Source organism: Heloderma suspectum, chromosome 5, assembly GCF_057233095.1.
Source record: "Heloderma suspectum isolate Gila_16-S chromosome 5, 16-S_ref, whole genome shotgun sequence".
Lineage (NCBI taxonomy): Eukaryota > Metazoa > Chordata > Lepidosauria > Squamata > Helodermatidae > Heloderma > Heloderma suspectum.
Genome location: NC_139462.1, coordinates 117,385,517 through 117,401,088, shown reverse-complemented (window position 1 = coordinate 117,401,088; position 15,572 = coordinate 117,385,517). Strand labels below are relative to the sequence as shown.

Genomic DNA, 15,572 nt, shown 5'->3' with positions numbered 1-15,572 from the left:
CGTTTGTGAAGCACTACAAACTCGATGTCAAAGCACGTTCCGACTGTGCGTTTGGGTGAGCCGTTCTGTCTTCAGTCTTGGCATAAGACACCTACCCACCACTGGTAAGTGAGCTTGTTAATCTCCCCATATGTGTGATGCACAGAGACCATAAAGAAGAAATGCAGGTTGCTTACCTGTAACTGTAATTCTTCGAGTGGTCATCTGTGCATTCCCACAACCTTCCCACCATCCCCGCTTTGGTGTCTGTGTCGAATTCGTTGTTAGTACCAAGGTGTGATTGGTTTCCCTCGGGTCTGAGGCCTCCTTAGGCAGTCTCAAGGAACTCAGGGAACGGGCGGGAACCCCCTGGACTTGCACTGTGGACAGTGGGGGAGGGTTCCCACCAAAACGTTCCTCAGCTATAGAAGCTTCTTGAATGAGACTCAGTGCAGGCACAGAGCCCCATATGTGCAGGCGCAGAGCACAGATGACCACTTGAAGAACTACAGTTACAGGTAAGCAACCTGCATTTCTTGTGAAGTAACTGGGTCAAGATATAAGGAGAGGGGGAATCTTCTTACTGGAATCTTCATAAAAACAGGTTAAGACATTTTAAGTCAGTGTAATATAGAGAGTTATTTGACTGAAAAATGTAGATCATGGATGGACAGGTTAGGATCTATTGGTAGATTGCTAGATGATTAGCAGTAGATCAGGTTTCTGGCTCCCCATTGTTTAACTGACAGCAACAACAAAAAGGGGTTTTTTTGTATTGCCAGTCCAGAGGCAACCTTCCAGAATGGCATGCAATATGGGTAGGGATGTTGGAGGAATCCATCTGGGAGGTGGAGCTTGCTGAGCTTTCATCAGCTTGGTCCCCTGGACTTCGCTCGCTTTCCCATGAGCTGGCCTGACTCGATCTGCATTGAGTTGAGCCAATTTGTGGTTTTTCAGTGTGCACTTGCGTGTTAATGTAAATAGCAAATTGCGCAAAATGCAGCTACAATTTACAGCCAAAATTTGCACAAATTGCTATTTACGTTTTTTTAAAAAACCAATGAAAAGGGAGGGGGGAATTGGCAGAAATCAGGTGGGGTCACCTTTCATGAACATTCCAGCCCCCGTGCCACATCCCTCGCTGTTCTGAAAGTTCCCCCAGCCCTCAGGGAGCAGTCCTGTGTGTGTGTGTGTGTGTGTGTGTGTGTGTATGTGCGTGCGTGCATGCAGCGGGATGTACAAGTATGAATCCAAGTCTTAGTATTCTGAGCCCCTCATAGGCACAACTTCAGTTGCATTGCTTCATAGCCAAAGTATGGTTCTCAAGGGCTTCATTTTATTATTAATGTGGCCAGAATAATCTTTTGTGTCTCTGTTCACAAACAGATCGTTACATATTCGGGCATGAATCAATTGACTTTCTATTTTTAAAAACACTGACTCATGTATAGCTTTAGTAAGCTTCATAGCGTCACTATCATTGTGGTTAATGCATACTGCTATCATCCAGCATGTAGCCATGTGTATGACTGTTTCACTGAAATTGGTGGGATTTGCACATATTTGTGGGCTGGATTGCAGCCACTACCATTAATGTGTTCTTAATCATGTATGTCTATTATGAACCTTATTTGAGCTGGGCAGCTCTAGGAAATAAATTTTAATTTGTAACTAACTGTTAAGAATAGACTTCACTGAACTGCATCTAGTGTGGTATAGTGGTTAGAATGTTTGAATGGGGAGACCTAGATCTAAATCCCAGTAAACTCTAATGCCCACTGAGTGACCTTGGATCAGTTTCTCTTCTCAGCTAAACATCACAGCGTGGTTGTGGAGATAAACCATGTATGCTGACTGAGCTCACTGAAGCAGGAAGTGTAGGATAAAAATGTAATAAATAATATTTTAAATCTTGAATTGTTTTATTCTGTTATTATTACCTGTGATTATTATTGCCTGTGACTATTAACTGGGTTTACCACAGACTCCTCCCTCACTTCCTCCCTTTGTGCTCTGGCTTCAGTGTTGTAATCCTTTGTCCAAAACTCTTTTAATGTTTTACTAACCAGGAACTTAAGTTATGGCCAAAGTAGATGTGACACAGGAGACACGTCTCCAAAGGTTTCGATCCCCACCCTCCTCCGAACACCTTTTATGTAGTTGCGGAGGTATTTGATTGGAGCAACAGCAAGGGAGTGTGGATGTTTAAATCTCCCCCACCGCAACCATTTTTCTAAACAAAATCACTGTCCCCCAGCTAATTTCCACACCCAAAGCGAAAACATACCACGTCTATATATCTTTTTTCCTGTGAGAAGAAAAGGCAGCTTGGAGGGGGCAATTTTTAGTGGAACAATGGATCACAGGGGAAGGGTAAATCACCCACCCACACTGTTCTGCTGTGGTTGCATTGAAGATTTTTTAAAAAAAATCATGTTAGTTTGGCCCTAAAGCTCACTTGGATTTAGAGCACTGTAATCATTATTTAATACTGCTAACCACATCATTTGAGTTTTAACAGTATATGTATTCAGTGTGGTGTTCCCTCTAATGGTGTATCTATACATGTGAACAGGCAAACAAGAAGACTTCGTGATGTTGAGCAAGAAAAAGATCGAGCATTGCTTAAGGCCCTTATCAAAGTGTGGAAAGAAATCAAATCCCTGCGTGACTTTCAGAGATTTACTAACACCCCCCTGAAGCTCTACCTGAGAAAGTATGTTTTTGACAAGAATTCCATCACTCAATGTAACAGCAGTATTGCTTTAACAGTTAGAGTTGGTACTAGCTCATCTCTAAGGTCTAGTTCTCACTGGGGTGGTACCCTGCTGTATCATTTCAGCACATTGGGGTTCACATGACTGAATGTTCCTTCAGACCAAAAAATTAAAAGTCCCTCCACGTAAAAAATTAAAAAGTCAGGGAGATTTATTTTATATTTTTAATAGATGTATCCTGCTTTTCTTTTAAAAGAAACAAAAGTAAAAATATTCATAAGAATAGCTTGTACAATAAAATAACAGTAAAATTAAGCATAAATCAGCAGGAGAGAACATAGAAGATTAAGCTAACCCTCAAACCCCAAAGCCTTCTAAAAGTTAAGTTTTTATATCACATCAAAGGAACAGGAGCAAGGGGGCCTCCCAGGAGAGCAAAGGAGTTCTGGAACCTGGATACAATGGCTAAACAAACTCTGTCCTATGTATCCTACCACCTAATCTCTGATGGCTCCTGCTGTGAGATAGAGCAGGGATGAGCTGATGATCTAAGGAAATGAACAAGGTCATGTGGAAGGTAGCAGTCCTTGAGATGTCCCGGTCCTAGGCTGTTCAGGTTAATACCAGCACTTGAATTGGATCCAGAAGCAATTGATAAACTAATGCACTTGACACAGGATTGGTGTTATATGTGTCCTGGGGAGGCTCCAGTCAGAACTCTCACAGCTGCATGTTGTGTCAGTTGAAGCTTTCAAGCATTTATCAACGGTTACCCCAGAAAGAGCACATTATAGTCGTTTTAACCTACATTTTACCAAGGCATACATAACTGTGGTGAGGCCAGATCTTGCCGGAAAAGCGTACAGTTGGTGCATCAACCTAAGCTTGCCAAAGGCTCTCCAGGGCCACCTCCAGCAGCAGTGCTGGGTATAGGAACACTCCCAACCTGTGAGCCTGCTCCTTTAAAGGAAGTATAACCCCCATCCAAAATAGCCTGAACACCTGAATCTCAATCAGTTGCAGTCCCAGTCAACAGTACCCCAGTCTAGTCTTGATTAAATTTCAGCTGGCTAGCTGATCAGCCCTTCACTTATCCCAGGTACCAATTTATGCCTTCTGATGTCTTCCTGGAATCTGATGAAAAAGAGACATAGGCTGCATTCAGATGTAACACTAAGCCGTGGATTAATGTTATTAGGACGACCATGCATACTCCTCCCCTGGCACAACTATGAGGAGGAGAGTGGACGCTTCCACTTCCATTTTTAGATTAACTGTAGCTTGCTGTGTCATCTAAATCCTAAACTGTGGTAAGTTGGAACAAGCCACCTTCATTAACTATGGTTTGAGGCTGGCTTGTTTCAACAAACCATAGTTAAAATTGACCATAGTTTTCTGGGTTCAAACAACATGACAAGCTGCAATTAAAGCTTTTTCTGAACTCCTTGTGGGTGCTCTAGAGGAGGAGGAAGGAGCATATGAACCCGAGGCTTGTTCACATTGGACTCGATCGCCTTGTAGGCCCCTTCCAACCCTTATAGAATCCTTATGTCATTCTATGACATAAGGACAAACTATGGTTTAGTGTTATTTCCAAACATGGTCATAGAGTTGCATGACTCAAGGTATGTTTAAATCCAACTCCATGACCAGCTGAACTTTGTAACTAAGAATCTGGCTCCTGAATTTGTTTTTTCCTCCCTCCCTCCCAATCCCCTTTCCTTTTGGGTCATGTCTTTTTAGATTGTGAGCCTGTGGGCAGGGACTGTCTTATTTCTTATCTTTGTAAGGTGCTTTGTGGGAGCCTTTTTGGCTGGAAGGCAAGATAAAATGCTATAAATAAATAAAGTATCCCAATTATGTCCCCCAAAGGACTTCTTATAGATGTGATAGAACCTTGTGGGATCCTGAAAGTCAGAGGCCCATGGGAAAGAGCAGTAGTTTCCCAGCAGCATGTTCTGGGACCTACCCAGTGTGAACAACTAAAGCTACTGCAAAATAGTGCCTTCCATCTCTCATGGTAGCCCAGAAGGATACCATATTGATAATATTGAAAGCTGTTGAGATGGTCAGGAGAGATGCACTCACCTATCTGGCTAGAACAATTCTCCCAGACATCTATCTTTCTAATTGGAAATTTGGGGTCTGGGAGAACGGTAAACCATATTAGTCCTCACTTGCAGGCTGAAATGGCACAGCCCAGATTCAGGTTTACCACTTCAGTGAGAACTAAGTCAAAAGTGTGCTCTTGGTTGCCTCTATCAGCTTTTGCTCCTCTTCCCATCCCAGTTTAAGCAGATTTGCCACTGTGATGGTTCCAGTGATAAAGAAAGTAACTTTACCTGCAACTGTTCTGTACAAATGCACATCCCATTGAAAGCAATGTAGTGTAGATGAATGACTTCCCCATTTGGAGAAGCAGTTGGATGTGTATCCAATTCTATGCTTGCAGTTCCTGGTACACATCTACCCACTTCCATATTTAGATCACCTTGCTTGGATTGGGGCATCATTCAGAAGTAAAACTCAGCTAACTTAAGAAACCAGATTGAGGAATGTAAACACAAATGGGGTGCAGTATATGAACAAAGAATAATACATTAATTTTTTTTTAAGGGAAGAAGTTGATCAAAGGCTGGATGAGAAGGTGTATGAGGCAGAAATTCAGGCTGAAATAGCTGAATTGTTAGAAGAAAACATTGAAGACTATGAAAAGAAAATGGAAGAATATAAAACTGAACTTCAGCAATGGAAATCTTGGAAGAAGGCACAGGTTGGTTTAACATCATTGTGTATTTGAAAGTGATTCTTGATCATAGAGATGTGAAGGAAAAATTAAGAAAAAAAAATTTTTTTTCTGTTTTTTTTCCCAAGGACCATTTTTGTTTTTTTCAGAAATTTGAACAGCTTTGGATTATGAAATATTTTCTTTTAGAATTTAAAACAAAGTGTTTATATATCGGTGTTCAGTCATGCCGGCCACATGACCATGGAAGCGTCTTCGGACAGCACTGGCTCTTCGGCTTAGAAACGGGGATGAGCACCGCACCCTAGAGTCGGACACGACTGGTTGGGGACACCTTTACCTTTACCAAGCCTTTATTCCCCCAAAATGTTTTCTAAAAACTATGTAGTAAGATGACTTTTACAGAAAGACTAGAGATGTAAAATTTCTGGAAATAATGAAGCCATGGGGAAAAATGTTTTTTAGTCTTCTCTGTAAGATTCTCAGCATAGTCATTTCTTCCATTTCTTGTTAAAATTATTGATTCAGTATATCTTTTACTGATAAACATTTTGGGACTCTCCATGTCGTGCTCTGTTTCCCAGCATGTGAACAGAGTCACCATATTGTAATATGGAAGAAAATGTACATTCTTTACAATTTGTGTTTTGTTCTATAGAGTCCTGTGTTTCTGGACTTGTCTTCCTCTGCCTCCAATTCTTCCTGCTTCTTCTGGCTTCTTGGATGATATAGATGTTTCAGGGAGTACTTGCTGAAGTTCCTTCTGGTCAGACATAAAATGGGAACCTAAAATACGTTACATGTAACTTGGTTTGCTCATAAAATCAATCATGTTTGGTATATTGAATTTTACAAGTATAGTTTATTCAGACAATAACTACAAATTTACTGAGTTCACTTTTTAAAGTTTTCAAATATAATGATAATTTTATGAGCAAACTAAGTTATATGTAATATAACTTTAGGAACATAGAGGCTGCTTTACATTCCTAAAGCGGCCTTCCTCATCCTGGTGCCCTACAGATGTCTTGGACTACAATGCCCAGCATTCCTGACCAGTGGCCATCCTGCCTGAGGCTGATAGGAGCTGAAGTCCAAAATATCTAGAAAGCAGGTTGGGGAAGGATGTCCTAAAGCAACAAAGTGACTTTTGTTCTGTAAAGAGTATAAAAATATACGTATTGCTTACTTTTCAATTTTCCCAAAGATTTCAGAGGTTTTCTTTCGAAAAACAAGAGGAAAAACATTTTTACCCCCCATGGCTTCAAAATTTCTGGAAATTTTACATCTCTAATCATGCCTGGTGATGCTGGTCCAGTGTGAAGACGGGGTTCCTTTCATTGGTGGGATCCCTTTCCCTACCACATCTCCTCCCTCATGCCAATTGATTGCGCAGACAAGGGAGAAATTACGATGGGGACGAGGGTTGGAGATAAAAGGGAAATGAGTTGGCTGAAAAAAAGATCAGGAAGTGAGGCTTGCCAGTAAGCATACAGTTCTTTGCCTGTATCAAGACAAGAACTGGTAGTCTTCTTCTACTGGTAGAGTAAAGAAGTTGAAATAGCCCTGCCTCCAGATTCTGATGGGAAGAACCACCCAACTCAGGATTTCATTATAATCTCCAATTTTTCAATGTTATATAGGTGCTAGCAAAATGCTAGTCACACTGTGCTTCATGTTGAGGGGCTTGTAGATTGCTAGGTGAGCAAGTTCAGGAAAGAAGCAAATACCCCCCACCTTGAATGGCAGTTTTCTCTGCCTTTCCAGCTTCCCTAGGCCTTCATGGTCTCCTCCCTTCCTGCCACAATGTAACTCAGGTAGGAACTGCCATTTGGCAAGGAAGACATAAGACAGGACTTAGATAACTAGTATTGATCCTGCCCCATGTTTGCCTGTGGTGACAGCTTGGATGATGGACTGCAAAAAATAGTGACGAGCCCTCTTACCACACTTCTGTACCATAGCTCATCATCCAGAGCACTGCTAAAGTTTGAATATTGTCTCCATACCCACCTGTTTGCTTGCTTTACATTGCCACTGCCCCTCTGTTTTACACTGATATGTCCTTTGTGTTGGCCAATGTGGGACATGATCCCTGTGATGTCCTCCTTTACAATATCCAAGAAAAAGCTTAATAAATCTTGTCTTCACTGAGGATTATATAGCTTGAGAACTGAGTACCTGAAGGAGTTTCTGCTCAACATCCATCTGCCCCATTGTGAAGGTTTGAGGCCCATAGAGGCAAAGAAAAAAAAGGTCAAGCTTGGAGGCCTGGAGTTTCTGTTGGGAGGAGGTAACCCTGAGAGGAGTAGTTTCATTTCTCTGGTTAAGTGTCAGTTTCATTTCTCCACTTAAGTTTCATTTCTTCAAGTTTGAAGCAGTACTTTCGGTTTTGATGGAGGGGGTATATAAAGAGAGCAAGTAAGAGCAGAGACAGCCAGAGCCTGGAGTGAGAGCAAAGGCTGAAGAGTCAGTAGGAAGAAGCAGTCTAGAAAGGTCTAAGGACAGCTAGGGTAAAGGAACTTGTGTTTTGCAGCTTTTATTTTTAATGCCTTCTGTATCACTCAACTCTGTTATAGAAGTACCTTTAGTTGTAATTTGTTTGCTTTAAATCTGCTAGTAAACTGTTGTGGTTAAACCCCATGTCTAGAGTGTCAATTGCACCATGTTGATAGCCTAAACTCCATGTTACTGAGAAAGAGAGGTTTAAAAGGAAGAAGGTGGGACTCTTAAGGAGGCAAGAGATCCTTAAGGAGTTTCTCAGGGGTCCAGGTCATAAGGGGAACCTTGACACCCGTACATTCACGTCTTCTTCAGAGGCATTCCGCACATGTTCCTGCTGTCTAAAGGGAGCCAGGAGGCAACCGGGGAGAAGGCCTGCTTGTAGAATGCCATCCTCATTTCCCCAGATTTTTAATTCTTGATGGAAATTGCTTTAACAGTTGCTTGCTTAACTATTCTTTATCTATTCTTTGACTGTTGTCTGCTGTTGTAAACTTTTGTTTCCTTTTCGATTTTATTGTCATTACCTTGTTAAGCTGCCCTGGAGATGATATAAGCATATGAATGGTATGACAGCATAGAAGACCAGTTGAGAAATAATAGTAAGCACAGTGTGACATTCTTATCATATGGTATGCACTAAACTCAAAAGCAAGTGGGTGCTAGAAATACCAGAAATTCATTTTCTTGGATATTTGGCATGTTTTAATTAATCTGCTTTAATAACTTCCAAGTTATCAGAAATAGCTAATCCTTGATAAGATATATCAAGTTTTTATTATTATTTTTTGGTGAGGGTAAAACCCCCCAATTTTTATATACACAGAAAATCAGGAAGAAAAAGAAGAAGAAAGCAAGTCAAAACTCAGAAGATAAAGAAGAAGCAGAAGACTCCGAGTATGCGGAAGAACCTGTGAAACCCATTCCTCCACCAGTAGTTGACAGGCTGCAGGTGGAACTGCAGGTTCGAGAGAGAGCCAGCAACATCAGAAGGAAACCAGGAGAGCCAGTTTTAATTCCTGAGTTGAGCCTAACAGGGAGCATCACTCCAAATGAGCTTTGTCCTAGGTGAGCTTGCACAGCACTATTTTTGTGAAGTTCACATAAAAATGTTATGTTATGTTTTTGTTCACTTACTTAACTACTAGTACATATTGCCCTGGGGGCTATTTATTTAAATTATTTTTAAGGCCACCTTTAAGCACAAAGCCCTCTCAAAGCAGTATATAGGATAAAAATAATGCAAAACAGATACAATTCAATCATTTTGTTGTTGTTCAGTCGTTCATTAAAAGTTCACATATTATGGGTGAGTGAAACTATTTTAAGGCTGCAATCCTATATCCACTTAACCTGGGAGTAAGCTCCATTGAACTCACTTGGGCTGACTTCTAAATAGACATGTTATAGGATTGCAGTGAAAATTTAAACGTTAATATAGAACCCAATAGAATCTTTAGCCTTAAAAGACCCTACTGATACTTCCCTTCTATAGAAAGTCATTAAATTCAGTAAGATGCAGTGTTTAGAGCATTAGCTTTGGGTGTGAGAAATGCAGGTTCAGTTCCTTGCCAAGCTACTAAGCACTGGCAGCAGGCAAGCGAGTCTTTCTCTCTCTGTCAGCATAACCTATCTTTGGACAAAATACAGTAATAAGTAAATACAGTGGTTCTGAAAGAAGCCCAGGATTTCTTATGTATCCATGAGAAGGAAGTTCCATAATGTTGCCTGGAACTTTAAACATGTGTGAGATACAAAAAGTGCTGTCTGGATACAGCACTGGCTGCAGGACATAGAGGATGAGGAAGAGACCTCTTTGACACATAGGTCTTACACGTTATTAATTGTAAAAGCAAAACAAAAAAATTATATGATGTTTTAAAGTTCTTCATGGATGGTGCCTAGCTCGGTGGTAGAGTATGTGCTTTGCTGGCAACAAGTCCCATGTTCAGTCTCTGGTTAGCTAAAGTTAGGACAGGCTCATGCCTGAAATCCTGAAAAACCACTGCCAATCAGCGTAGAGAATACTGAGCTAGGTGGAGCATTGAACTGACTTTATATAAGGCAGTTTCCTAAAAATATTCTGTCTTGTCTGCTTGTTATGCAATCAGATCAATCAATATTGGTTTTTTACATTCATAAAAATCATTTTGAAAGTCTTAAGACAGAGCAAATTAATGTGAACATAAATTTTCCAGTGCCCATTGTGGTCCTGGAAGTTTTAAACTCCAGTAATTTCACTGAGAGCCAAACTAAATGGACTTCAAATCAAGCATAGGAGAGCAATGTGTGATTGGATTATTTACTTTAGTGTCAGTGCATGTGGCCCCAATTCGGATAGGTACTATGGTGTTCCGGGAGGTTTTTTAAGCTTTTCTCCTTCCTGTTTTCATCCAGAATTGCCCCCTCCCCCACTGGGGGGTTAGAAAAAAAATCTCCATTAGAACAATGGCCACAGTCACAGTTTGTCAGCTCAGACATCATGCCAGACCAGCTTTCTTTATGATGGTTTGATTGATGACCAAACTGAGTCACTCCCCTGTCTATCTCATTTATTCTTTGAGACTGCCCAGTAAGGTGAGTTGCCTTTGCACATTTTAGAGGTAGGAATGTGACATGGGGGAGTAACTCAGTTTGGACATCAACCATACCATGGTAAAGGAAGCTGGTATGGCATGATGTTTGAATGGACGGGCTGTGGCTGTTGTTCTACTTCCAGAGGCCCCTATGGCCATATAAAGGAGTGCTGAGCAAATAGAAAGTGAAAGCAGACAAGCAACTTTAAACCATGGTCTGCCAGTACATTTGGAAGCTCAAACCATGGTTTGGGTTCTGAACTACGATTACTGCAAACCATGGTTTGGTCCGATACCTGAAAGAGCCAATGCAGCCTGCTTTAATTGATCTAGTTTGGAACTTGGGTCTCCCAAATCCAAGTCTAACAATCTGTGCATGACTGAACAGTTGTTTCTTGATTGCACTCACACTGCCTGTGAAATAGTCCCTCCGTTATATATTTTTTATTCATTCCTACACTGCCTTTCTGGAACCAGCCAATGCAGTTTACAAAAATTTTAAAGACAAAACCCAGAAACAAATAAAAACAAAGGAAAACATTAAAACAACCTTAAAAACCATAACAATTAAAAAAGCCAAATTAAAAAGATGTGTCTTGACCCCCTTCCTCGGTGCAGAGAGAGTTGGGACCAGTCGTAACTCAGGGAAGTGTGTTACTGACTTTGGGAGGAACAGAGGAGAATGCTCTTTCCTACATGCCCGACAAGTGGGCCTCCGAAAGCAAGGGTGTTTTCAAAAGGGCCTCTCCTGCTGATCTTAGTAACCAGTTCATATGAAGATAGGAGGTTCCTCAGATAGCTGGGCCCTAAGCCGTTTAGAGCTTTAAAGGTTAAAACCGACACCTTAAATTGAGCCCAGAAAACAATTGGCAAACAATGCAGATCTTTCAGTATTGGAGTGATGTGATCATAATACTATGCACTGGTTAACAGCTTAGCTTCCACATTTTGCACCAATTGAAGCTTCCAGATGCTCTTCAAAGCACATAGAGCACATTGCAGTAGTCATGATGGAGCCACGGCTTGAATACCTGTTACCAGATCAGACTGAGCCACAGCTGGCACACTAGACGTAGTTGCGCAGATGTACTGCTTGCCACTGCCGCCACCTGAAGGTCCAGAGTCAGCATACAGTTCCAAGTTATGAACCTGATCTTTCAGGCAGGGCATGACTCCATCCAGAACAGGCTGAATCCTGGTCCCCGAGTTTAGCTTTGTGTTGTACATTATGATGGAGGAACATGGTCTCAGTTCTACTTTGGAACTTTAATAATAGAATATGCTAGTGAGTGTGATCTTGTGTGTGTTCTTAATTATGTGCTCCATCAGCCTTTATGTTAAACTGTAATGCCATAAGATTCTGTTTACGTTATGATCATATAGAGAAATTGTTCAAACTTTTTGTTCCATCTCATTAAATGCAATTGCTTTCAATTAACATAGTTTAAATGTTCGGGAGCAGGGCTGGCAGGGAGGTGGAATCGCATAGAGTTGGTTATTTGGTAGGACTAGCCTTCCAAGTCCCTTCTGGAAAAACTGACAAAATATTATATGGCTCAGAAAACTGGGGTGTGGGGATTTTGCCGACTTGATGATTCTCCGAAATACATGCCTAAGAAGTTTGTCACATTGCCTGGGACTCCAGCGGTACTTCGTAGAGCAAAGACTAGGTTTCTGTTCATTGTTGCCAGAAACCTGCCAAGTCTATTTTTCTGTTCTGGATGAGAACGTATGAGATGGCAGAACACTGTCTGCCTAAGAGATATGTTTTTAGAACATCTTGAAAGAGTGAGCCAGGCACAGCGATACAGGGTGAAACCGGCTGACGTTTTCTCTTTCCTCAACAGAGAGCTAGTTTTGCAGGGGCCCAAAATTCATGATCCCATATGTACGCAGGATGCTAATGCAGATGTGGATTTGATTAATTCTTCAGACTTTTAAAACAGTATGGCTTACAAAAAAAAAATGGGACCACAGTAGACCCCAATATTTAACATGGGTGGGAAGAAGGAAACCCACGGGCCACATGCAGCCCCCCTTGCCCCCTGTTAAAAAGGTTTTTAAAAGTTTTTTTTAAGTCATGGTTTGAAAACAAGCTAAATTTATCCACTCTAAGCCTTTGTAGTGACAAACTGCAATGGTTGTGTGTTTAGTTGCCTTTTCAACGATTGAACAACAGTGACAGGACTGCACCTGTCAAGGGGGGGGGCAGGGAGAATTAGCCCCCAGACTGCCTGAAGTTGCCCACCCCGATTTAACTTTGTTCCACCTGCCCCTCCCCCGGTCAGCTTTTGTCCTCTGCATATCTGGATGAAAGGTAGTTACTATCCAATTTCTATCACCCATCAATGCTATATTTGAGGCACTGGCCAAGTAGACAGTGCTGTGCATATATGCAACTGAGCTTTTGTTATATAGGCTGAAAAGGGCCTTTTTATTCCAGGCTTTGTCCTAATATATAGACTGATCTACAACTTAAATTATTGACAGAGATTTATATACCACATATAGAGTAGACCCTTTTTTTTTGGTGGCAGCAAAAAGATTTGGGACAAACATTTTTAATGAGGTGGCAGATAATTGTGTAGGTTAACTGTTGCTCTGATATTTTGCCGTGTTTTGTATTTAATAATCTTCCCCTCCATTATTAGATGAGCTAGGTGCCTTTTTGTAAGAGTTTGACTAAATATAATAAAAGTGACTTGCTTGGATTTCACTTGTGATATTAGTGTTTCTTCCATTTCCATTTGTAGCATTGTGTATATTTTGAACTTGGCATAATTATTAAATACCAGGCACAAACCACCAGACAGTTTTCCTGCTCGAAAGCAGGTGCAGCTCCCCTCATTTCAGTGGAGCTTGCACTGGAGAAATTCCGGGCAGATTGTGTCCCAAAGGAGTAAAGTTAAAAAAGAAACTAATGAGCCAGTCTCAGAACTGAAGAAACCATTGATGATAATATGAGAATACATTTTAGCATTTGAAAAATTATCAACTTTAATATATATTGAGGTTTTTTTACTATGTTGTTTCTTTACTATCTGACTCAAAACAGGATAATACGTTCCCCTTGCTCCCCTAATGGGCATAAGGGAAGATGGATCATACCACCCTGCCCACCAGGCTTACCTGTCCTGCCTCTTACAAACTCTGGATCTCCACACGTGGGCATAATGGGCAAGCAGGGTGTATGTGCCTAAAGTCCAGTTTGCATTTTATCCCAAAGTCTGCAGTTGATATCCTCTGCCCATCTCTAAAATCCCATCGTCACTCATGTAGTTTGGCCTATATGCATTACATTTCGGGCTTGTACATTCTGTTCAATCCTTATACCCAAATGTGAACATCCAGAGGTCTTAGAGGCAGGACAGGTGCAGCCCAGATGTTAAATATATATTTTTCAGGCAAATACACACATTTTAAAGTAAAATTATTTTCAACATGTTTGTAGGGCTGAAATTTCAAGACGTGAAGATGTAAAGAAACGATCTCTGTTCTTAAAAGTTCTTTTCAATTCCAAAGAAGTGTCAAGAACAGTCTCCCGGCAAATAAGCTCAGACTTCAGAATTCATTTTGGGCAGATTTTCAACTTGCAAATACTCAATTGGCCAGAGAGTTTGAAACTGCAGGTAAGTTATGGATTCTCTTTTGAATACTTCTGTACATATACACAAATACTAATGCCTTAGCCATTATCAAGAGTTGTGAAGAGATTCTGGCTTTGTTCAGGTCCCTGGTGCATCCAGAAGGAATGGCCATTTAGGCCTAGTTCTCACTGAAGAAATGTCAGTATCTGGGGGCACACACACACATGGGCATGCACATGCACTCTCACTCGCATTTACTTTGTACTTATAAATCCCTAATATGGGTTGTTTGCACTAGATGCTATTTCTCTCTGGGTGACAGTTTGGTTTCCTTCTTCCCAACCAAGGTTTCTAGTGGAATATATGTGACTGTGTGGGACCCCTTGAAGAATACAAATTGGTGTCTGCTAACTTCCCTTGAGAGTGCTCCCACTCACAGTTACAGTACCATTCCATTCCATACACCAGGGGAAGGCACCCTCCGGCTTGTGGGCCTAATCTGGCACCCAGAGGTTGTCCATCCAGCCCACCACTTTCCAGGATTTCTTCCTGGAGGCCAAGCCCTACCTCTGTCTTCTCACAACTGTTGTAGAGCTTTCTGCTATTTAGCCATCCCTGCTAGCCACAGTACAGCTACAGGCAAGCAATTTCACCTTCTGCTAACACAATGATCCCCAACCCTTAATCTCTGGAAATATGTAGTCTTGTTTACTGTTATGAGAACCAAGTTCCAAGGCAGAACATGTGTTCTGAATGAACATGTGCTCATTCTAAGGTCCCAGAATTCCCCACAGTGTCTGGAAGTGACAACCATGTTCTACTCTTTGCCACAGCTATATGAAACAGTTGGACTTGGCAGTGCTAACTTGTTAATGGAAGTATTTATACCGATTCCTGAGACTACAGTTCTGACTGGGAGAGCTCCAATAGAAGAAATAGAATTCAGCAGTGACCAGCGCGTGCTGTTGGACCATGAAGGAGTGGGGAGCGGTACAGAGTTTGTTCCATTACTACTACTATTTTTGCCCGAGGGTTTAGGGCTTGCTAATATTGTTCAACATAGATTAGGGAGGTTGAAATCCCCAATCAGTCATGGGCTAATCTCAGGCTCTTGGCTCAATAGGGTTCCTCAATAAGGAAAGGGGATTGCACTTTGTATACCACCCTGACCTCCTTGGATTCCAACAAATGTAGTTGAAATAAATAACATGATTATTAAAACATTGTTATTTATCATGATTTTGTATTCCTTCCTTTCTCCAAGGAGCCCAGATGTCACATTTTTCAAGTCTGAGCCTAGCAGTTGCAGGTCCAAGAGTTCAAAGATGGTCAGCACAAACAGGGGTCAGGCAAAAGGCAAGGTTTCAACAGTCCAGGTCACAGGCAACAAGGTTCCAAAGCAAAACAGCAGACATGGGGCAGGCAGGAGGAGAACCAGTCTGGAAGTACTCATGCTAGGAATCAG

At 41.4% G+C, this 15,572-nt stretch overlaps 1 protein-coding gene across 6 annotated transcripts in view; it reads left to right on the top strand.

Annotated features, from left to right (window-relative positions):
* The window catches only part of CC2D2A (coiled-coil and C2 domain containing 2A), a 116,704-nt gene that overhangs the window by 40,517 nt on the left and 60,615 nt on the right, over nucleotides 1–15,572 (top strand). For 5 of the 6 annotated variants that reach the window (XM_084857089.1, XM_084857091.1, XM_084857092.1 and 2 more), the window contains exons 12-16: nucleotides 2,555–2,695; nucleotides 5,313–5,469; nucleotides 8,771–9,012; nucleotides 13,972–14,149; nucleotides 14,941–15,097. In XM_084857089.1, the coding sequence (XP_084713215.1) occupies nucleotides 2,555–2,695; nucleotides 5,313–5,469; nucleotides 8,771–9,012; nucleotides 13,972–14,149; nucleotides 14,941–15,097 (875 nt within the window). The remainder of the gene's footprint in view (nucleotides 1–2,554; nucleotides 2,696–5,312; nucleotides 5,470–8,770; nucleotides 9,013–13,971; nucleotides 14,150–14,940; nucleotides 15,098–15,572) is intronic. The other variant, XM_084857090.1, reaches the window with a different exon arrangement.